General features: G+C 39.7%; 1 protein-coding gene across 6 annotated transcripts in view; it reads right to left on the reverse strand.

The window, feature by feature from the left end:
* Positions 1-24,242, reverse strand: part of CSMD3 (CUB and Sushi multiple domains 3) — a 700,243-nt gene that overhangs the window by 432,715 nt on the left and 243,286 nt on the right. For all 6 annotated transcript variants that reach the window (XR_013544184.1, XM_072999268.2, XM_072999267.2 and 3 more), the window contains exon 5: positions 10,560-10,767. Coding sequence is in view for 5 of the 6 variants with exons in the window: in XM_072999268.2 (XP_072855369.2) it covers positions 10,560-10,767 (208 nt within the window). In the remaining variant the exon portion in view is untranslated. The remainder of the gene's footprint in view (positions 1-10,559; positions 10,768-24,242) is intronic.

Raw genomic sequence — 24,242 nt, forward strand, 5'->3', positions numbered from 1 at the left:
GGGATGGATTCCTCGCTATACAGGCATCGGAAATGGCCGTCGTATGGAGGATCTTCGCTGGACGGTGAGTTTTTAGCCCATTGTAACGCACTGAATGGTTTTCAATGCATTTCAATTGGCTTTTTATTTTCGCTTTATGACGTTTTCGTTTAACAGCAATTTTCCTGGAATAGATTATCGCCGTTAGGCGAGGCACCACTGTATTGGTCTGGTAGGCTGAATGGTCAGTCAAATAAAGTATGTCTTGAGTAATTAACCTAGATTATGTCCAAGTGTACACAATTCACTGACATGGGGAAATTATTTGTTTCCAATGCAGGTTTAGAATGAATTCATGATAAGTAAGTTGTAGGAATGGTTCTTCATGAAATAGCCACACTACTAATTAAACACTTTTGTGAAACAGATTCAAAAATAGACTGTGCAAAATCATATTTCTCATTGCTAATCATCACTGCAGTATTCGATAGTGGGCTTCAACTAGCAGAATCAGATGAGTAGACTTGAACAATCAGATCTGACAGAATCAGAAAGGGGCGATTGTCCACTCTTCATTCAATTTGGAAAACAGGCTCTGGAGTTCTGGTAAGACCTCTGGAGCCAGTCTTTGGTTGGCATGGAGATCTAAAGGGGTGGAGAAGCCATTTCCACTGTGGTCTGAACAATGTTAGATCTAGCTTGATTACATTTTGAATGTACATTGACAGAAAATAAGGAATATTCACCAATAAAAAAGTAATTGCTAGGCCTTGGCATAAAACTTATTACAGTACTTAGTCTTTCATGCCCTCTCAAAGTGCTCCTTCTATCAAGATATTCAGAGGGATCTCCTCCAGCCCATATTGCAACAATTTTAAGGGAGGTCCAGAAAGTTTTATATTGTGCTCTTACTCTCGGACAAGAAATCTGATATAACTAAAGCAGTAAGGAAGTTTTGTGTGGCAGCAATGAAGTGTTGCTACTCCCTCCTTGCACTGATTAAAGCAATGCCAGATGTTTACTAATGTTGGGTATTGGCCACCATATACTTTATATGCCACAGTACTTAGGATGATGAGATTTGAGGTGGTACAAAGTTTACTGAGTTTATTTAATTATTTCAGTCCTGTGAAACTATGTAGATTCTACAAAGTTTAGTCATAATTCTAATAGGCTGTATATATTTAATTGTATTTTTATGTTATACTAATATATATATAATAATATCTGAATACATCCGCTGGTCAGTGACCGTAATAAAGATCAATCAATCAATCAGTCAGTCAGTCAGTCAGTCAGTCAGTCAGTCAGTCAGTCAATCAATCAATCAATCAATCAATCAATCAATCAATCAATCAATTCTTAGTCTTGCATCTCATTTACTCAAGAACGTAAAGTTCCATTATTTAGTTGAATGGATGTTGCATCTACAACACTTTCTTTATAAAGTGCAACATTTTCTTTATAAAACTCACTATATAAAAGTCAGAATATGAAGTCATTAATAAAGCTTAAATGCCTTGTTGTCTTACAAAATTCTATAACCTTACTTTTACTTTTAACAGGCATCTGCACGATCAGTTCCATCAGACTACTTAAAGTAACATATGAGCATCCTTTGATATAGATTCTATACAGATTATAGAATATGTGTTGCATATTTAATCAACAGAGCTATTAAAGCTGAACCTCAATACTATTCTAAAGGGATAGAAAGTATTAACATAATAAATCTAATTAGCAAATTTCTGCTAATTAAGTTTCATAGATCCGTTTTTTTCTTAGCATATGGAGAGGTGCTTTTGCATAGCCAAGTACATCAATCTAATTCCACAATATGAATGACAAGCTCAGAATAGAATGCTCTTTCAATCTGCACTTTGAAATTAGCAATTATTAAATTAGCATTTTAATGTTGTAGTTTAATTTAGAGTTTGCACTTAGGTAATAGGAACATTTCCATCTTTATATGTTTACTCTGTTCAGTAATTTAAGCATGAAGCTTTCTGCATCTAAAGAAGGGAAAGGAACACAACAAAATAAGGTATTTTTATAATGTTAGATTAAATCCACACTGAAGTGCAGCATAAAAGGCAAATGAAGATTTAGTAAGTCATCTTTATTTTTGTGTGTTACCCTATTAATTAAAGAACTAAATTTTAGTTTTAAAATAATTATGCCACTGATACATCCAAACAATTTAATAGAGTGAACAAATCGGATTCTTATTCCAGATAATTAACTCACTTAAGTGTAGCAGAAGTTATCCTTTATATATGACTCCAGGCAATTGAAACGATGCACAGTACCTTGAAACATGTGAAGGGTGGGCAAAGATAGATATTGCCTATTCTTCCAGTGGTCATAAGTGCACTCATAGATATTGTGCCTTAGCAGGGCCGCAGTTCAAAACCTTTTAAATGGGAAAATCCAGGTAGGAGACCCACTCCTCTTCCCTACAGAGCATAGCTGAGCAGTTTGCACCTCTGTGCAAAATTTGGATGACATTGCGGAATCGAAGAAGTTAACCACAGGGACTGAAGTGGAAAGGAAGGGCAAATCATGTGAAAGCAGATGATTCTGAGAATGTTATCAAAATTAAGCAATATGTTGTTTAATGTGGTCTTTGCATCACAGAAACGAGTAAAGACAAGTAAATTTGCCTGCCAAACCAACACCCACCCCCAAAAAGGTGTTCTGAAAAATGCATTCTTCCCAGGAGCATTATTGTTGAGACAATAGTGCTGCCCAAAGTTTGACAGCTGAGACCAAGTTGATAGGTAAAGGTAAAGGTTCCCCTTGACAATTTTTGTCCAGTCGTGTCCAACTCTAGGGGGCGGTGCTCATCCCCGTTTCCAAGCCATACAGCCAGCGTTTTGTCCGAAGACAATCTTCCGTGGTTACATGGCCAGTACGACTTAGACACGGAATGCTGTTACCTTCCCACCGAGGTGGTCCCTATTGATCTACTTGCATTTGCATGCTTTCGAACCGCTAGGTTGGCGGGAGCTGGGGCAAGCGACGGGTGCTCATTCCGTCGCATGGATTCGATCTTATGACTGCTTGATCTTCTGACCCTGCAGCACAGGCTTCTGCGGTTTAGCCCACAGCGCCACCACGTCCCTTGAGACCAAGTTGATACTCAACATAATCTGAGTAAGAAGACAGCTTTAGGGCATGCAAGCAAAGTAGCTATGACTCTTGGTAGAAGAGAACTAATGAAAGTGGCACTTCTGCTATTTGTAGGCTTGCATGATGTCCTTCTCTACCTACTTGGTGAAAATTTCAGAAGATAACACAGACTCCATTTTCAAGGACTTGAGAATACAGTACTTGAGAAGATTTTCTCAATTATTGGCTACAGAAAGTATATGAATAGGCAAAGTAACAACCTCCTTAACAGCCAATACGTGCATAGATCTTTCCGTTTCATAGCACAAGACAGGAAGAAGGCTGGAAAAAATTATGCTTTGGGAAAGATGAATAGAGTTTACATAGAAAGAAAATGCCAGAGCAAAATATAACTTTGTCATAACGCCTGGCCAAATAAGGGTTGGCTGCCTTCCATACACAGAGTTTGCTTCTCACTATAGGGACAGGATTTAGAAAAGCCATTTTAACCAACCTCAGACTAGTGAGGCCAACCTCAGACTAATGATGTTGTGATTAATGTTTCAAAAAAAAAAAAAAACAGTCATAAATTGTGCAAGATGGAGCTACTAATACGTGGTGTGCTAGTCCTTTAAAAAAATTATAAACCACTATCTAACTGTGAAACCCAAAACTGTAAAACCTTGGTAAAGGGAAAAGATATCAGGATTAATAATACAGCCCTTTGGAGAGAAAAATGACATATAAATGAAATTAAACAAACAAACAAAGTGAAGCAACCTCAGATCAGTGTTTTTTGCTTCAGCCACCAACAAAACGTTACAGAGATAGTGTGGTTATGCAGCTGTGAGTTGAAACTGTCTCTGAGAGGCATGTTTCTCCTCTCCTGACAGGATATGTGCTTACTGCTTCCTCTGCTCTCAAAGGTCAGATCAATACTTAGCACAATTTAAAAAAGTGTTGCACACAGATTGACCTATGACGACAAATTGGATTTCTGATTCTCCTCCATCAAACATATACAGTGGTGCCTCGCTTAACGAGTGCACCGTATAGCGATGTTTCCGTATAGCGATCCCTTTTTCGGGATTGCTATACGGAAACATACCTGATCTTCGCAATGGGGAAAACCCGCATTGCGAAGATCGGGTATTGCAGCGGCCATTTTGGAGCCGCCGAACAGCTGATCGGCGGTTCCAAAATGGCCGCCGGAAGCCCGGAAATGGCTGCCGGCAGCCGTTTTCGCGCCCTGCCCTCGCTTAGCGAAGGCGCGAAAATGGCTGCCGGCACCTGGAATCCTCGCTGAACGGGTAAGTAACAAAGGTATTGGAACGCATTAAACAAAGTTTAATGCGTTCCAATACCTTTCCCCTACCCGTTTAGCGATGATTCCTATACGGGGCACCACTGTATCAGAGCTTTGCTAGATGAGTCTTCCAATGAAGACAAGCCCTTGAATCCAACATGAGTAAGGATCACACAAATCCTAAAACCCAGAAATGCAGAAGGCCAAACAGCCAGATGGATGTGTCACTTTGCCCAAACCTGGACCCTTGAGAAGAGCAGGAGCTTGAACCCACGCACAGACATAGCTCTGGAGCAGAACAGGAAGAGGTTGGACTCTGTCCCAACATATGTAGATGTTGTAGATTGAAGGCTCTTAGACAAAGTGCTTGGTTGCAGAAGACTTTGCAGGAAAAGGAGTAAGGATTTGTGCAAGAATGCTATTTGATTCTTGGAATTAAGCCACAGGCATAAACCAAGATACACAGCACCCCAAGCAAATTCAGAGCATATTTTATAACATGGTGTGTCACATTGATCTACTACTGGGAGATGTTTTTCTGTTTCTTTAAAGAAATGGCAGGCTACTTCTATTTTTTTCATCTGACAAGTTGTCCATTAAGTCTACAACCTTCAGAGGAAAAAGTTGCTACCCTGGCAAGCCTATTAATCTGCTGATCTGAGACTTAAAGAAATTGCAGGATATGCCTTTCCTTTCATCAGAGCCATTCATCACCTTTGTTTTTCAGAACTCACTGAAGACTTCTCTTCCACATATGAGGCCATCATGACTCTACATCTCCTTTTCACCAACTGCAGGTGATACCATCCTGTCCCTCCAGCGCTGCCTGAGGACCGTACTGCAATGAATGAAGGAAAATGGGCTGAGGCTGAATCTGGACAAGATGAAAGTTCTGAGGGTGGATGCTCCCATGGTTGGCGGCTTGGGTGACTCTCTCTCGTTCGGGGGGGGGGGGGTGACCCTGGCCATGAAGAGTGGGGTCCGCAGCTTAGGGATACATCTGGACCCAATGCTCACCATGGAAATGCAGGTGGTGTAGGTAGTCCGCACCGCCTTTTTCCATCTCTGGCGGATAGCCCGGCTGCGACCCTATCTCGACACAGGGTGCATGCGCTCGTAATCTCAAGATCATACCACTGTAATGCGCTCTATGTGGGGCTGCCTTTGAGGCTGATGCAGAAACTCCAGGTGGTGCAGAATGCGGCGGCCAGACTCCTTAGTGGAACAAGAAAATACCAGCATATTTCTCCTATTCTGGCCGCACTGCATTGGCTGCCCATTCGGTTCCGCATCAATTTCAAAGTTTTAATGCTTACTTATAAGGCCCTAAACAGTTTAGGACCTTGATATTTGGTGGAATGCCTACCCCCACCAAGGTCTACCCGGATCACCCAGACGAGTCAGGAGGTGAGGCTGAGGAGCTTGACGCGGAGAGAGGCCCGGAAGGAAAAGACATGAAATTGGGCCTTTTCAGCGGTGGCTCTTCGCCTCTGAAACAATCTCCCTCTAGAGATTCATTCAGCCCCCACACTGGGTATCTTTAAAAGCCAATTAAAAACATGGATGTTGATTCAGGCCTTCCCTCCAGTAAATACTTGATTCTTTCTTTTTATTCTTTATTTATTTACTCTTTACTCTATTTTTCTGTTTTGTAAATTGCTATTGGAAGATTTATGTAATACTTTTGTGTTATTTTATTAGTTGTTTACATTATATTGGAAGCCGCCTAGAGTGGTCGCATAGACCAGATGGGCGGGATACAAATCAAATAAATAAATAAATAAATAAATGACTGAATTGGCCAATGGGTACCTTGACAGCAAGTTGTGAAAGTCATCAGAATTTACTCTTTTAAGCAATGGGTTGTTCCATGTGTAGAAAATGGTTGTGGTCATGTACTCTTCAAGGTATTTCTGGTTGTTTTGCATAGCATAGATGTTTTATTTACTGTTTGCGTTCCCTTCTATAAGTGTCTGTGTTGACTGACATCTGTATGTGGGATGATTGCCAGGAATGACAATTATGAGACAAAGAAAGTAATGTTTATGAATTGAACAGTAAGAACATTATGACATTCAAAACAAAAAATCAGCATGAAGATCTTCTGGTAGTATTGCTGGACCTTGCTCATCTACTTTTGAATCTTCAATATGAAATGATGATATCATTCAATACTTGAGGCAGCAACCGATTCATTGTCTGACTATAGATACTAAGAAAAAGATTCATTTAGGTCTTGCTGCCATGAGGTCTGCAGAATGAAATAAGTGGTGTGGAGGAAGTAAATATTTTATAAGAGCTTGAACTGCTGAACTTAAATATGAATTTGTACCATAGTACGAAAATAATTCCAATATAATTACAAAGCAAATATGTTAAATTAGCACATATACTGTCAAACTAGTTAATAGGATCATAATAAGGGATGTATATGGTGAAATTATTCATACTTGTTTTTCCCCCCAAATTTATTCAGAGATGCCTCTTTAGTTTTTCATGTTTTTCATGCACCAGTCCTTTTGCCGCGCATGAAAAGGAAAGCCTATTTCGGGGCATTCATTTCAGGTTTCCCTGTTTGTGTTTCCTGGCACTCCAGAGAATCCAATGCTCTGAAAGAACCTTAAAACAACTCCAAACAAGCTGAGAGGAAAAACAACAGAGAAACTGAAATATTCCAAAATCAGGCAACAGTACATGAGAAAGAGAAATCATCATCAGGTCTACACCGGCATTAATTTACATTATCACATCCACACAGCCCAGTTGCACACTGGCACAATTCGAAAGCCCACCCCCATGGCCTACCCAAACATACCCCACAGAAGCCAACAAAACAGCCCCCCACACGCTTAACACAATAAATAGTAAATAAAAGAATAGCAATTTTAAAAAGTTCCTTCCCACAATGGGAAAAAAGTAAACTAAATAATGCGGACAGCCCCCTCCCCCAAACCAAGAAAAGGAAGCAAGCAAATAAAGACAAAAAATACAATCAAAGCATCTCCTAGTCAAAGCTCTGAGGAGACATCTCTCCACATTAACTAATGCCTTTTCTTCTCTTATTTTGAGTCCAACTGGCAGCAGTGGGCAGAGAAGACCCAAGCGGTAAAAATAATCCAAGTAAGCCCTTTCCCCAGGCCCCCAAAGACTAGGAAAAATACTCAAAACAAACCATTTCTGAATGTGCAGTTTATGCTGAATTTTCTCCCTTCTTTAAAATACTTGAAAAAGGAGAGCAGTCAGGCACAGCTGCTTCATTTAATGAGACAAAGCAAGCAAAACCATACATATGAACAATTTAAAACTATGCTTACAGGCTGATAGTAGTCAGCAGTCATATCCACATGCTAACAATTCTTATTTGGCCAACCAACATACCATGAGCAGCAGCAGAATGTGAGAGTTTTAAAACAGCAGTAACAGAACATACCAAAGGATTATATGGTCTAAACATTCTCTTCACACAGTGGCCAATGTGTTAGCCTATGAAAGCCCATGATCAAGATATGAGTGCATCGCCATGATCTGCCTCATGTTCCTTGGGGATGGGGGGGGGAGACGTATACTAAATCTGATAGTGGAGGTGGTACATAGTCATCCTGAGTGGTAGTCATTGATGTGTATAATAGTGATGATTAGATTCATGTGTAAATATATAAGTCAACAACATCACGTGTAATGTTAATGCAAATGTCAACATTTAGCTTGGGGCACTAGATATATAGAAATAAGTTTCCCAACACATTGCCCAAGCTGGATAAAAAAACTATTGGCCCAACTAGCTCCAACCATTGTGGCCTTACCTTCCAATCTTACAATGTGATGTATTTGTGCACACTTTGTTCATTATTTTTCTTTTTTTGAAACCAAAAACATCAAGCAGCATTTGGGAGTAGAGATGAGCACGAAATGAACCATGAAGCAAACAATTTCACAGGCAATGCTGGGGTGAACCTAGAGAAAACTGTGTATAGAGTTGACTGTCAGGTCAGGCAACCAACCACAGAGCTCTAAGTCCACTCTCTGTGAGCAGCAGGTTATAGGAGTCACACCCTGGACAGCTCAGCTAGTGGTTTCACTTTTGCAGAAGCCAGCACAAGAAGAAGGCACTTAGCTAGCTAGTGCATTGGTCACTTCTGTCCTCTTCCCATGTCTGCCCCCTTTCTGTTCCCACCCCAGTCCACTTCATGATGAACAATACCCTGCCTAAAGTGTCCTTGTATGAATCACTCATGTAATTTTCTCTGAGTCAGCTGTACTTTCCTAGTCTGATCTGCTCCGGGAGCTATAACTCAGATATCCCAAATCCAATTCTTTGCCAAACTTGGATGGATGGGGAAGGGAGTCAACTGAAGACTCCCTGAGAGCTTGGCATCACTAACCCATGTGGAGGCTGTTCTACTGCTCCCAAAAGTCCTGCATTGCATGAGCCACGACACAGTTTGTTTCATCCAAAAATTTGTTAAAGTTTGTGAATAGCAATGAACCACGAACCAACATAAACTGCCATTTTCCTGGTTCATGACCATCTCTATTTGGGACCTCAGGGAGGAGGTTCTGCTACTCTCCATTGTTCCTCAAACAGATGATCAGCATGGTCTAGCATTTTAAAAGCTCTTGCATGTTTGCTTCATTGGATCAGGATGAGAATGAAGTGACAGCCAATCTAATTAGTAACCTATTAATTACTGTACATTTTATAAACCTGTACTTCATTTCTTGTGTGTGTAGTATATGGAGAGGTATTTTGCATAATGGAGTAAGTGAAACTGATCAGAATTACAGCTCAGCCCATACCATGGATGAATGCACAAGTCCAGAATAGTCCACATTTGATGACATTTTAAGCCAAATTCTATCTGAGCAACTAGAGACTCCACAGGACAAATTACATGTGATGTAACAGGTCTGTGAGGAGACTAACCAGCTCTTTTTTCTTGGTTAAAAGCAGGCACGAGGACCCCAATTTGGACTGGAGCCACCTTCCAATGAACTGTATGCTCCTGAGGTGGGCTGAAATGGCTGACCTCAATTTGCCACTACTCTGCTAGGTAGCAAATTGAGGGCAATCATTTCGGTTCTGTTTTATGGAGGCATTACAATTTCATTTTTCTGACAGTGGAGTGGAAGCCTTCTTCCCATTTTTTAATATTTTCTATCAAGAAATATTTTTCTTTTTTTAGGGGGTTGCTGGTGTTGAAGAAAAGTGTCAACAAAGCCAGTGGCATGCATGTATTTGTCTACAACTGTGATTGTCTACAATTGTGAAACAAGGATTTCTGTTCCATAGCTTCAGTTCCCCATCTATAAATTATGCCACCTTCTCCTCAATCCTTTCCCCCATCTCATGTTGTTCCATAGTTTTTGCTTGAGATGCCTCTGCAAGGTGATAGAAAAGGATATCTGTCTAGTGTTAATGCCTGTTCCATTTGTTAGTTCTCCAAAACTACTATTAAGAGTACTCACACTGCACCCATCTTTTCTCCTTCTGCACCCAACAACAACTGGATAGCAGGAATTTAAGATAGGGGAATGACTCCAAAGCAATACTTAATCTTTCCCTACAGAAATTTGAATTTATGTTATCTGCTTTCCCAGTTTTGTGGCTGTTTCAGCCCAAAGGATTTGTCTCAGAATGCTTTTATACTGACTTTACAGTATGATAATAGTGATCTGACTGAATCATGAGTCAGATCACTACTATCACACTGTAAAAGCCAGTACAAAAGCATTCTGAAACAAATCATGACAACCACAGGACTGTTAGGGGACTACAGGTTGCAACCCTTTGACTATACCGTATCTCAGTGACTTTCCAATGCAGACATACTTTTCCCTTGCTCATAGCATTAGTCACTGGTTTTTACAAAAGGTAAATGCAAATGATAGCATTCAAACAAAGGTTCTGTAATAATACTGATAAAAAACTGGGAAAAAATGGGTAGGATTCATCCAAGTCAAGACTCAATAGCACAACTTTAACCTGCCATTAGATTTAACCTAAACTGATAGTCATGATATACAAGACAAAACTGGAAAATACATCTGAGATGAAAACTGTAGGAGGTGTCGGAAGAAGTTTAAATACATTCTGATGGTATTGCGATAGTACTTCTTCAGAGATAGTTTCATAAATGCTTACATGCAACAGTGATTCACTCACCATATTGCTGGCGGTTCTGAGCCTTCTATTTCCAAGTAATCGTATTTTTCTTCCATTTGAAAATCCGTAAATATGAGCGAAATGGTGTCGCCAGGTTCAGCCACAATGGTCCACGTGCAGTCTGCATTATTGTGGTACTCGTTGGGAAAATTAGGGCTCGAGATAATACCACTGGATCCCCTCATTGTCCCTCCACATGCATCCTCCGCTGTCGAAAAGAACAAACAGAGGGAGAGAGAGGATACATTAGAGAATAAAATATTTCAAATAGGGACTAAACTGAAGCAGCCAGTGGTTAAGAGTTTGATTCCCCACTGTGCTGCTTGACAGAACATCTGAATGTTAGAACCAGACTTGTTATAGTGTTTTTCCTAGCTGGGGTTGAAAAGTGACATTCCACATCATACAAGGCAGTCCCACTGACTCCGTATGTCCTTTAGTTAAGCTCTTATGCATACTTTTAACTGGGTGTGTGAAGAACGCCTCCAACCTGCTCTCTATTCAGATAAAAGGCATAAAGATTATGGTCAACCCACTCTGTATTCTTTGTGAGAAACTCCAAAAAACCCTCTTCCCACATCCATAACATTATCTCAGCATTTCCAGGTCTCTCCTTTTTTGAAAGAAAAAACGCAAATGGGGGGAAATGCACTATGACTGGCCAGAGCTACATAGTGTCCTAATTGTATGATCTATACACTCAAAGCCCATATAGCAATAACTCTTCCAAGTGTACACACACTCAGTCCCAACAGCATAACAATAGTTCAGTAACGCTAGTAAACTAAGCTGAATGAGAGAGCAAAGAAAAAGATTTTTTTTTCCAGAATGCAAAAGGGTTAGTCATTTCTCTTTGCCCTACAGCTTTGCAATAGGAGCTATATGTGCATATATTTGTCTGAACCCTCCATAAAGCCACAGTAGTTGGAGCAGCCAAGAGAGATCTTGGCCTCTCACTTCAGTTCTCCTTTGTCACTAGACAAACAGCACAAGTATGCATGCCATGCATAGGGCTCCATGGTGGCAGTGTAGCCCATATTATTATATGGATAGAGATGCATGCTAGTTTTCATATAATCAGCTCTGGTGTCTGTTAGATTTTTATATTCTTATTTCTCTTTCTGCACTGAGTAGCAGGTATTAGATTCCTCACATGTGGACGGTGCATTTTAGGTCACAATTCATGAGGTTTCCTGACCAGCATACTTAGTAATGACTAGGAAGGCTTGCAGCTGGAAAGTGGTTTAAATGCTGATGTCCCTGACAGTTACGGCACACTGGATCTAACTACAGCATAGAAAGGCAATGCTATTTTAAAAACCTAAATAAGAAGGAAAGGAAAAGAAGGAAAGGAAATGAAGAGTAGCAGCATAGGAAGACTATTCTACTTGTTAATATTTTAAGCACTCTGTTCTGAATTAAGAGTCCCTTACAAGGATTTTTCTACATGACTAGAAACACCAAAAGAAACAGAGCAGGAACATTTCAGCAGCACACAGCTTGTCTCCCTAATCTCGTAATGGTGGGTTGTTACTGTTAAAGAAGCCCCAGCTTTTATCTCAAGATAAAGAAACTTGTATGACAAAATGCTTTCAAGATTCCAGTCTCCTTTCATTTCGGGAGAGTGTAATTATTCAGGGAACTTAAAATTCAGCCCTCCAGAACATGATTTCTGTTCTGATTATCATATTCCCCAGAAGCTGCAAATAGGATTTGACCAACTCAAGATAGGCTTTCAGCCAAATTATAGAAACTGCTTGGTCAGCTCATCCCTTCTGCCAAAAAAACGTTATTAGCCATGATCCCGTTTTCCTGGTATTCAAAGAATGAAAAACAAGTTATATTAGAGAGAAATTAAACATCTCTAACTTAATCAAATCTCAACAAAATATAAAGAATTTCATTTAACTGTTGTATCTTATTAAATACTTTTGAACAATGCCTTCACAATATGAGTGTGTAACACGGTACTGAAAAAAATCAAGCATACATTTTGTCACCCAGCATTTTTACAACTGGCAGTAATTCACTCACATGGAACATGTTTCTAATCTTCAGTTAAAATATTCATTTGCATATGCGCACACCAAAGAACAGACCACGAACAAGTTTTTGTTTTTTTCTTAACTGATTCCACCACATAGCATTTTACTGTTCAGGTGGTGACTTTTTGTATACATTACACTGAGATTTTGACAGTCTCCTCCATTTCTCACAACACATCTGTGTAACTTAACTTTCCCTCACAGCATTTTTCCCTTGAAGGGAACTCTTGGGCCTGGGTTCAAGTAAAGTGGGTTGTGGGCAGAAACGCCAGAGGTCTAGAACAGTATGTCTTGTAACACTCCCGGTGGATCCTGGAAGTGTATGGAGCAAGGGAGAAAAGCAGTGGGTAAATTAACAAAAGAGAGGGCTGTTAAATGTATTCGCAAAGGCTTTCACGGCCGGCATCTAATGGTGGTTGTGGGTTTTGCGAGCTCTTTGGTCGTGTTCTGAAGGTTGTTCTTCCTGACGCTTCGCCAGTCTCTATAGCTGTGGGAACGGCTAATAAGGTATTTCTGCTGTACATCAAAGGGGTCATGGACCGCATGGGAAACTTTTGAAAAAACACAACCTACAAACTGTATTCAGACCCACCACAAAAATACAACAAATGTTACAGTCAGCAAAGGACAAAAGGGACCCCCTCACCACTGCAGGAGTATACCAGATATCTTGCAGTTGTGAATAGCTATATATCGGGAACACAAAACGCAGCATTCACACTAGAATCAAAGAAAATGAGAGACACTGCAGATTAAAACAACTGGAAAAATCAGCAGTAGCTGAACGTGTCCTTAAACAAGCTGGACATGAAATTCTATTTCAAAATACTGAAGTACTGGACAACACCAGCAATCTGTATGTTAGCCTGCACAGGGAAGCCATTGATATACATAAACAAAACTTAAACAGGAAAGAAGAAGGCCTGAAACTAAACATGGCCAGGCACCCCATTCTGAGAAATACAACCTGCAAAAGGTCAACGAACTCTTACCCAGCCACAAGGGCCAGAGATCATTGCACAAAAAAGACCAGCTAAAGACACCCATCAATCACAGTGACAGATAATCTCTCCCTCTCCCCCCTCCCTCATCACAACAAAAACACGCTGATCACCCTATCTTCTGAAAAAAGAAAAAAGCCATTCCCACAGCTATAAATACTATCCAACAAACACCAACAGAGCATGGACAGAGTTCCTACTCCAGTCCTCTGAAGATGCCGGCCACAGAGACTGGCGAAACGTCAGGAAGAACAACCTTCAGAACACGGCCAAAGAGCCCAAAAAACCCACAACAATCAGAAGGCTGTTAGGTTGAGGAGAACTAGGAAAGATATAGAGCGGACAAAACAAGGGAGAAGCAGGTATGGGTCTCATGAGCTGCTGGTACAGAAACAGTACCAACAAGGATAAAATGATTTTAAAATGTAAGTTGCATTGTATATGTTTATAAACACCACAAAAACAGTATGGATGTAACAGTAAACAGGGCTGAATCAGGAGTCTTTTTAGTGCATGTTTTCATTAATATGCATACTGACACACTCAGACATAAAATTATATCAAGATTTGTTGGCAGATGACATTGCAGGAGTTTATGTAAATAAACTGAATAAAATAAACATTCTTTAAAAGCCTGAGCTATGCAGATTTTACTTACAGTGTGAGACCACGGACAGCTTGCAAATGAAAATAACAAAATAGCTCAGGCAGTAAGATCCAAAATGTAAGATACGTTTGCTGTAGATGTTTTGGAATGGGGAGGAGCTTTTTCTGCCAGCAAAACTGGCTGATCTGAAAGCCAACAGTTAAACTGGAGCTGCAACCACCACTATTGTGCTGGCTGAGATCAGCTGGCCAGAGAGCCAAAGAAGAATTAGGGAAGCAGAGCACTAAGGTAGGGACTGGGTTCTGTCAGACACGGATGCAATTTTTGGATTTTCCTGGAACACAAATACTCTAATTCTCTATTATGAAAGTTCTACATACCTTATAGGCACATAAACTCTACCCAAGCTTCCTGCTCAGAACAAAGGCTCCTGGCTAGCAGTGGCACAGGAACAGGGCACCTGGGCAAAACGTTGCCTAGTTAAGCTTCAAAGCCTTCTAATTTACGCCAGATACCTGTAAGGTAGGTAGAACTCACAGGATGGAGAATTATGGCATTTCTGCTCCAGAAAATCCCATCCCTCGTGCCCAGTCCCAACTCCCTTCAGTACAGACTCAGCAAAGGTGGCCAAGGTAATCATAAGTAACTAACAACATCCCTAGGCTGGTAGGAATTTGGAATCAGCACAGTTTTAGCTGGGTTAGCATCAGCGAGCCCTCGGGCACCTTGGCAAGTTAGGATTTCACCCTTATCTTGCAATTAAGTTATTTTAGGCTAATTTAAGCTAACTGTCATGTGCAAATAATGATGGCACAGTGTAGGTCCCCAAGTTAAGTTGGAAGAAACTGGAAGGGTCGGTGGCTTTTAATCATTAGAACATTCTCACTTCAAACAACGACCCTGTCACTGCTTATATTAAATATCTACTAATACTGTACATTACAATATGAGACTGAATGCCCAAGATGATGTAAAGAAGAAACAAGACTTTTAAAATTCTCTTAGGTGTAAGAACAGATTGTAAAACATTAAGATATTGAGGCTGATTCACACATTATTTTCCCATAAAAGTAAACTCATATTGGGGTCACCTTCCCCTTCGTCTGGAATGCCAAAGAAGGAAGCTGCAATGTTGCATGGTCCATGAATACAATAAGCATAATGACAACTGTAATAAAATAAAAACAAACAAAAACTCTAGATTCACCTAACAGTTTAAATAAAGATATTTGGACAGCTTCTCAAACGTTCCTCTGCTCTAAAAAGTCCATGTGGTCTGAGGGTTTGTTTACAAATTTATGGAGTCCTACCAACACCTCTGATAAAGGGGATACAGGGCGCTAGGCTACCGGAATAAAATATTTAGACTTTGTAAGAGCAAAAACCCCATGAACATCTATATCCTTTGTGCTTAATCAGAAAGGAAGCCTTTTAGTAACATGCATAATTTTAAGCTATTGATAAATGACTGTAATTGGTTAAAAATAACATTGTGAACTGTACCTGTAAATGATTACTGCTCCCCTTAAATTATTCGTCATACTCACAACAAAAAGTAAGTTTGTCCTTCTTGTAATGCTTCATATACAGAGCCTTGTGGCACAGTGGTTAAACTGCTGTACTGCAGCCAAAACTCTGCTCACAACCCGGATACAATCCGAGGCTCAAATTTCATTTTTCATTCGTTCTGAGGTCAATAAATTGAATACCCAGCTTGTTGAGGGTGAGTGGGTGGCAAGGTGCAGCCTGCATTATTAAACTGAAAACCACCCAAACTGCTTATGCACTATGAAGTGGTATATAGGCAGCACACTTTGCTTTTAGCTGGCCAGAACCCTGCTTATGCAGTTATGCATGCATAAGGCTGATGATCTCTTATGGCCTGGGGAAACCTTTGGAAACCTCAGGGTGGGGGAGTGGGTGTTCATGTCCAAAACTCACAACAGAAAGTATTGACACTTGTTCTCCTCCCTCCAAATAAAAACCTATTTTTACAATGCTGATTGTTTTTTCCAAACTCGTACACATGCCTCCACTGAAAACCTGCTATATTTTCATGAGGATCAACACAGATACAAACTGTCATTCTTTCTTCTGGGTTTAAAAACAGACAACAAAAAAATAAAGAAAATTAAAAAGCTGCATATTCAAACAAAAATAAACTGAAAGATAAGTTACACATCACATTCCTAATTAGAGAACACATAACCTTTTGATTATTCCATGTCAACCTCCCACTGTCTCTTCAGTATGCTAGACTGACCTGTTTAATTTAAAAAGCTAACATGAGAACTCTACTTTAAATTCTTGTCTATAAAAATCACATTTGCTTTCTTTAAAATATAGATTGATTAAATCATGTATGCCCTCTGCATAACGATTATAATGATTTATCACTGCAAATTGGATTTGGTAAGTAATGATAAACTGTAATTTATTACACCAGTTGTAAAGGGCACATAATGCAATTAAGGCTGGGCAAAACATTTCTCAAAAATTAGAACAGTTCCAGAGAATCACAAATTTCCATTCTCTGTGAGCTAATTTATCCTTCACATTCCCTCTGTGCCAGCCACTAACAACAACTCTGTGAAAAGTTGTCTACATACCAAATGGTGAAAATCTTTACTATGCTGGCAGTATAGAAATGAGTGCAATCTATCAGGTTTAGGAATGGAAAAAAGCCCCATCAATGAAATGAAGAGTGCAAAGTAAGATCCGATATCTAGGGCATTATCAGTAGATTAGATTAGGCATCCTTCAGTCTCAAGAGACTATGGTAATGTGCTCTGAATAGAGGACTTGGAACAGTAGCTAGTGTGGCTGAGAAGACCAATTCGATAGTGACAATCCCTTCCACACTGAAGACAAATACTATCTCCCCTGTCCAACTCCCTGATTTGCTGCTTTTGTGACTGCGTCTTTGCCCCGGCCTGCTGGACAAGGGTATCTTCAAATTGGGAGAGGCCTTTATCAGTAACATAAGTGGAAAATAGGTGTTCCATCAGCCAGTGCAGAAACAAGCATCTTTGTGTTGGCGTTTACAGTCCAGTGATATACACTGAAAAAGATCAGTTATTAGCAGCAAAATATCACCCTTATTTTATTTAAAAAAGGAGAATATATACTCAAAATCAATGACTAGAAAAGCAGAAAATTGATGATTCCTTGACATCAAAAGGTGGGAATCACTGGCACAGATGACTGCCCTGCTTTCTTCAGAAGTCATGTGACCAGCTTAGTGTAATTTCTATGAAATACTGGTTCAGTCCAAAGGGGTGGGACTAAGAAAGAGTGGAACTGTGTGTAAGAGGTTTGAATCAGAAAATACATGAGAACTGAAAAGCCCAAAGCTGTCATTGCCACTTAAACTGCTGAGGCCCTTGTCAACTTGCTCTAGGGTTCTGAAGACCCCACGTGTGGAGCGGACTTTTCTCTATGTATTGAACATCTAACCCAATTAAGGAAGATGTCTTGAATTTGTATCTAAATTTAAATTTCAAAGGGACACTTGAACTTTACAATTCTACATGCAACTTGTGTATTGGTGTCATTGCCAAGGACTTGGGTGCATAAATTGTAGCATTTTGTTGTTGTTATAATTGCTTATGTTGTCTATTATATAACTGTGAATAAGGCTCATTTTGTGAAATTATGTTTGCAAGATTCATCAACAGATATCTAAGTAAGCAAATAGTGCCACAGAACTTAAAAAGTGTTGCATTAGCACCATCCACCTATGATCTGGCCATTTTTTATTTTTTCTTGTAAATAACAAGCACTGGAGCCCTATTGTTAACCAGGGCTAGCATTAACATATCAGGCAGTCTCTCCACTTCTACTGATGCCATGTTTTAAGGCCTGACTGCTGCTAAACAACAAACACCATCAGCACACATGAAGAGACAGCATGGTGCCCTCTAAGGGTATGAAGAATAATCACTAAATTGCACATTGTCATTGATTTAGACATCTTGACACAATGAGACATCTTGATAAGATATTTCCAAGCTGTTTGAGACTTTTTACTTCAATAAGGATACAATAATTCTTGTTTACTCTATCAGGATTTCTGCAACATGTGCACAGTGTTCCCTATGGCAGTATACATTATGCTAGGGTAATTCCACTTTGAGGAACAAATGACATACATACAGAAAGCACGAAGAACTAACTGCTTAAAAAGAAAAGACACAAGCAACCCATCTGATGCTTCTGATTCTTAAACATTTGCACTACAGTTTTGAGTAATTTGTGCAAAATGTGCAAGATAATGTAATGTGTATAAAAGACATTGTAAGCATGAAAACTGTGGCATTAATATTACCCCCTTCCCAAAAGGTGGAGAACAACATGCAAGAACATTTTTTCAAATGCTGATCTTCCCCTGGGAGGCAAAAATGAGCAGTGTGATGGAGTTCAATGGGATATGCAGTCAGAGAAATGTAGGATGGATTCGGGCAGGTTCTGTGTGAAGATGATTTGAGAGACATTGGAATATGTTTTTCTAAGTGCTAAGAGTGTTTTTCTGAAGACTGGCACAGCGTGGTTCGTGATAAGGTGATGGCTGGACCAAGGGGCCAGTGAAAGACTCAAATAGGTTTGATCTCCTTGCAGTCGATGGGACTCTCAAGATCTCCTCCAGATGCTTCAAAAGCATCAATTCTTCGGCAGTCAGCCTTCTTTAGGGTCCAGCTCTCATTTCCATACATCACTACTGGAAAAAAAGAAAGCTTTGACTATGCGGACCTTTGTCAGCAAGGTGATGTCTCTGCTTTTTAAGATGCTGTCTAGGTTTGTCACCGATTTCCTACCAAGAAGCAGGCATCTTTTAATTTCGTGGCTGCTGTCACCATCTGCACTGATCATGGAGTCCAAGAAAGTAAAATCTGTCACTGCCTCCATATCTTCCCCTTCTATTTGCCAGGAGGTGATGGGACCACTGGAAATGATCTTTTTTTTTTTTTTTTTTTTTTGACATTGAGCTTCAGACCATTTTTTTGCACTCTCCTCTTTCACTTTCATTAAGAGGTTCTTTAATTCCTCCTCACTTTCTGCCATCAGAGTGGTATCATCTGCATGTCTGATGTGGTTGATATTTCTTCCAGCAATCTTAATTCTGGCTTGACATTCATCCAGTCCTGCCTTTCGCATGATGCATTCTGCATATGTTAAATAAGCAGGGAGATGATATACAACCTTGTCGTACTCCTTTCCCAATTTTGAACCAATCAGTTATTCCATATCCAGTTCTAACTGTTGCTTCCTGTCCCACATACAGATTTTTCAGAAGATAGATAATGTGGTCAGGCACTCTCATTTCTTTAAGAACTTGCCATAGTTTGCTGTGGTAGTGATGTATGGAAGTGAGAGCTGGACCATAAGGAAGGCTGACTGGTGAAGAATTGATGCTTTTGAATTGTGGTGCTGGAGAGACTCTTGAGAGTCCCCTGGACTGCAAGGAGAACAAACCTATCCATTTTGAAGGAAATCAACCCTGAGTGTTCACTGGAAGGACAGATCCTGAAGCTGAGGCTCAAATATTTTGGCCATCTCATGAGAAGACTCCGTGGAGAAGACCCTTAAAGTGTGAAGACAAGAGGAGAAGGGGACAATAGAGGAGAAGATGATTGGACAGTGTCACCGAAGTTACCATGATGAATTTGACCAAACTCCAGGAGGTAGTGGAAGACAGGAGGGGCTGACGTGCTGTGGTCCATGGGGTCATGAAGAGGCGGACATGACTTAACAACTAAACAGCAACACTCTGATCCAAGCCTAATGTTGTGCCGTGAACCTGAACTAAGAGCGGCTCAGATCTGATGTAACTCAGCTGTCCCTCTGCTGCTTCTATTTCTCTTTCCCTTTCTGGGGGCTTCTGCCAAATGATTTCAGCCAGCAGAGTGGTTGTGCTGGCTAATTGAGATCAGTCAGCAATAAAGACTTATTCCAGCACAAGGGCAGTTATGCTAACACAGGATGCTTCTGCTCATTCCAAATCTACTACAACTGGGTTCCATTACCTGTGCTATTTCTAGTTAATTATGTGGGTAGGGAATGTTCTTCTAAACGTTTCTGCTGAATTTTTTTTGTGCATATTTTTGTGGGCACTGCATGTCTTCACTGGGCCATTGGGGCAAATCCACAGTGCAGACAGATTAGAAGATGCTTGAGAAAGAAAGAAAAAATGTTTATATGATGCAAAGTGGAAATAGTGGCATTTCACTGGGTATCTATGGCAGACAATAATCATGGAGGAAGCTAGCACTCCTGCTGACAAGGTACCAAGTGGGCTCTCAAGGTCCATTAGACATCATTCCGTAGGATGTAGAGTTTCTTAGGTACTAATTAGCTCCTTATCCTTAAACCAAGTGAGCTAGCAATAGCTTTCGTATATTGGGTCTCTCTACATGCTAGAAATTGCTTGAAGCTCAGAGCAGGAGGAAGCAATCCCTGCCAGTGTGGTAAAGCCTGTTTGCATAAGAACCTAGCATGCTTCTTATGCTCCTACCATAGCATCTGGTAAAGCAGCCCAGTCAGTTTATAGAGATGAAGAATGGACACCATTAGCTCAAGGATGACTTAATCAGAAAAGAAAACTAAAAGAATACTCAATGCTAGCCTCCAAAAGCAAGAAATGTAATCGTAACATGTCCAGTGCTATGACAGATGGATAAGGCCACTTTTTTGTTTCGCTTATTTCCACCTTCAGTATATTCCACCTTCCATCTCATATATTCCTCATTATTTTTTAATATGTGGTGAAGATATTTTATGCCATATTCCCTTCTGGTTCAGTTATGTAGTAAGTATCTGCACGTTATGCAGTAAGTATCTGCACATCCTTCTAATGAGGCACCAAATGAGGACGAGAAGTACAGATAACTGGTTAAAAATAACTGATTACCAGTAATTAATTCCTTTCCCCAGTAACTCAGGATTATTGGTAGGTTTCTGATGTTTGTAACTCTTTTGAACTATTATTTTATTCTAAGGAAAGATGAACATGAATAGTTTTGTTTAAACATTTCTAACTATAATAGAGCCTATTTAAATGAGTACATGACTAGCAAAGTATTCATACTTCCTTCCTTACCCCTTGTTATTTGGAACATCAGTTATATAACATCAGTTATATATACTGGCAGTATTTAACAAAATGCATTTTTAGAATTATTTGGACACAGGTGACTACCTTATTTGTTTAGCATTTGAAAATGGAAAAGACTATCAGTCATGATAAGTATAATTAAAGCCTTTTCCCAGCACCTAGAAAGGTCCATTTTTACTTCATTTATTCAAGTTACTGAAATAGATACGTATTTTGGTGGCTTTTCATTTATCTATATGAAATTCCTTGCCGGGGTGGGAGAGGAGGGAAAGAAAACCAACCATCTCCAAAAAGCAAATATCAGCTCGTTCATTTTTAAATATATCTTCCACTTCATTTAATCTGAGTTATAGTTACAACACCTTCTAGAACTGACACCAAAGAAAGATGTTCTTCTCATTATAGGGATTGCAATGCTAAAGTAGGGAGTCAAGAGATAAAAGGAACAACAGGGAAGTTTGGCCTTGGAGTTCAAAACGAAGCAGGGGAAAGGCTAATAGAGTTCTGTCAAGAGAACAAGCTGGTCATCTCAAACACCCTTTTCCAACAACACAAGAGGCAACTCTACATGGACATCACCAGATGGGCAATACCGAAATTGGATTGATTATATTCTCTGCAGCCAAAGATGGAGAAGCTCTATACGGTCAGCAAAAACTGTAAAACCTGGAGCTGATTGTGGCTCTGATCATCAACTTCTTATAGCAAAATTCAAGCTTAAACTGAAGAAAGTAGGAAAAACCATTGGGCTACTCAGGTATAATCTAAACCATATCCCTTATGAATACACAGTGGAAGTGAAGAACAGATTTAAGGAACTAGATTTGGTGGACAGAGTGCCTGAAGAACTTTGGATAGAGGCTCGTAACACTGTCCAGGAGGCAGCAACAGAAACCATCCCAAAGAAAAGGAAATGCAATAAAGCAAAGTGGCTGTCCAACGGGGCCTTAAAAATAGCAGAGAAGAGAAGGGAAACAAAGTGCAAGGGAGATAGGGAAAGTAACAGAAAATTGAATACAGACTTCCAAAGAATAGCAAGGAGAGACAAGAGGGCTTTCAGCAATATGAAGACCGAGAACTGCCAGAAGTAGAAGCTGAATTTTGAAGGGGCAGAGGAACTAGAGACCAAATTACTAACATGCACTGGATTATGGAGAAAGCCAGAGAATTCCAGGAAAACATCTGCTTTTTGATGTTGAGTTTCAGACTGTTTTTTGCACTCTCCTCTTTCACCCTCATTAAGAGGTTCTTTAATGCCTCCTCACTTTTTGCCATCAGAGTGGTATCATCTGCATATCTGAGGTTGTTGATATTTCTTCCGGTAATCTTAATTCCAGTTTGGGATTCATCCAGTCCTGCCTTTCACATGATGGAGTACTAAGTAATTTCAATATCCTAGATCTGAGAGAGGTCTGGATTTAGCATAGGCTTAGCCGGCGTTCTGTCAGCTTCGTTAACCCTCAGTCATCTTGGCTAATTCTGGCCTTAGTGAATTAAGACCTTTTCACTCCATGCATAAACCAAAGCAGTGAAGCAGCCTCTTTGAAGAGCCTATTCCATGTCACTGACAAACCTATAGAAAAGCATCATGCTTTAAATGGAAAAGCAGTTTGTTCACTCCACTGTCCAACTTTTGATAGGGTGCAAGTGCTTCTACAGAACAAAATCAATATTGGATTTTGAATGTGATTAGTTTATAGAATTTAAGCAGAAGAGCTTCAACACTTGCAGTGTCAATGCAGCTAAGGATCATCTATTATATATACATGAATGAGCTGCAATTCTATAAATTTCAAGCATATGAAAAAGAGCCAAGGATGTACAAAAACACAGTGAAAAGAAATTATCTTATTTTGGACATCAGCTGAGGCCACATTGTATGAAATGACAGCTTCTGCTGGATACCCAGCTCAAACACAATGGATAAACAGAACAAGGCTGCCATCTAGACTATTGTTACCAAGACCAAGGAAGAAAAGCTGTACAAATATAAATGCTGAGTCGCTAAGTCTTGTGGAAGAAGAACAGAGTGCAGAGAAAAGTATGCCTGGCATTATATATAATAGATCTCCTTGTATCAAGAGTTCTGTATGCAAAGCTTGTTTTTTTTCTGAGAAATAATGTAGAAAATTTTATGGGGTTTCTTTGAAATTTCGCAATCATCTTTTAGCAGAACAAATAACAATTTTCACAAAAGTATTACAATTCCTGTGCAAAATAGAATCATTTCCATGCAAGATTCTCTGGGAAGGATATTGAACTGCATATAATTTAGCAGTTTCGAGGTGGTGGAAAGGAAAAATGAGCCCAGGACAGGAAGCTGGAAAATCTCACAAGTGCAAAGGGGAGTTTTTGAATTTGCCATTTGGTGAGGTATCTCAAATGTTCAAAGACCTTCTCCTGAACTACAGCAAGGAATTCTAAGTATTTACAAACAACAATTCCCAAGGATTCCATGAAAGCAACCAACTTCTGTAACTATGTAGTATAGATCAGATTTTTTTCCTATTGCTATTCTTGTTATGTGTGCAAAATGTCACTGCACAAAATTAGAGTTTGCCCCCTTTGTGAAACTAAGGCAATGTGTATGTATGCTCATATAAAGAAATTAAGTATTTTCTGAAACTGAATGTTAATATTTGTCTGTATCCTCACCTACTGTGCTAACTGTGACTTTAATTACTTCATTTGTCATCATGTGTTGCGTTAGTTTTTCATTTTGTGATCTAAAATATTAACTCTACACATAATATCTCCAGAGGCAGCAGAGACAACTATTTTAGTTTGGACACCAGTGGTTAATCATCAACATTCCATTATTCTTCATGTCTTATTATGAATATTGCAAGTTTTTGCCTCCGCATGAATCTCTTCCTTTCCAAAATCAGTCCTATTACAATAATTTTGTTTCATCTCTGT

Source organism: Pogona vitticeps, chromosome 4 (genome assembly GCF_051106095.1).
Source record: "Pogona vitticeps strain Pit_001003342236 chromosome 4, PviZW2.1, whole genome shotgun sequence".
Classification (NCBI taxonomy): Eukaryota; Metazoa; Chordata; class Lepidosauria; order Squamata; family Agamidae; genus Pogona; species Pogona vitticeps.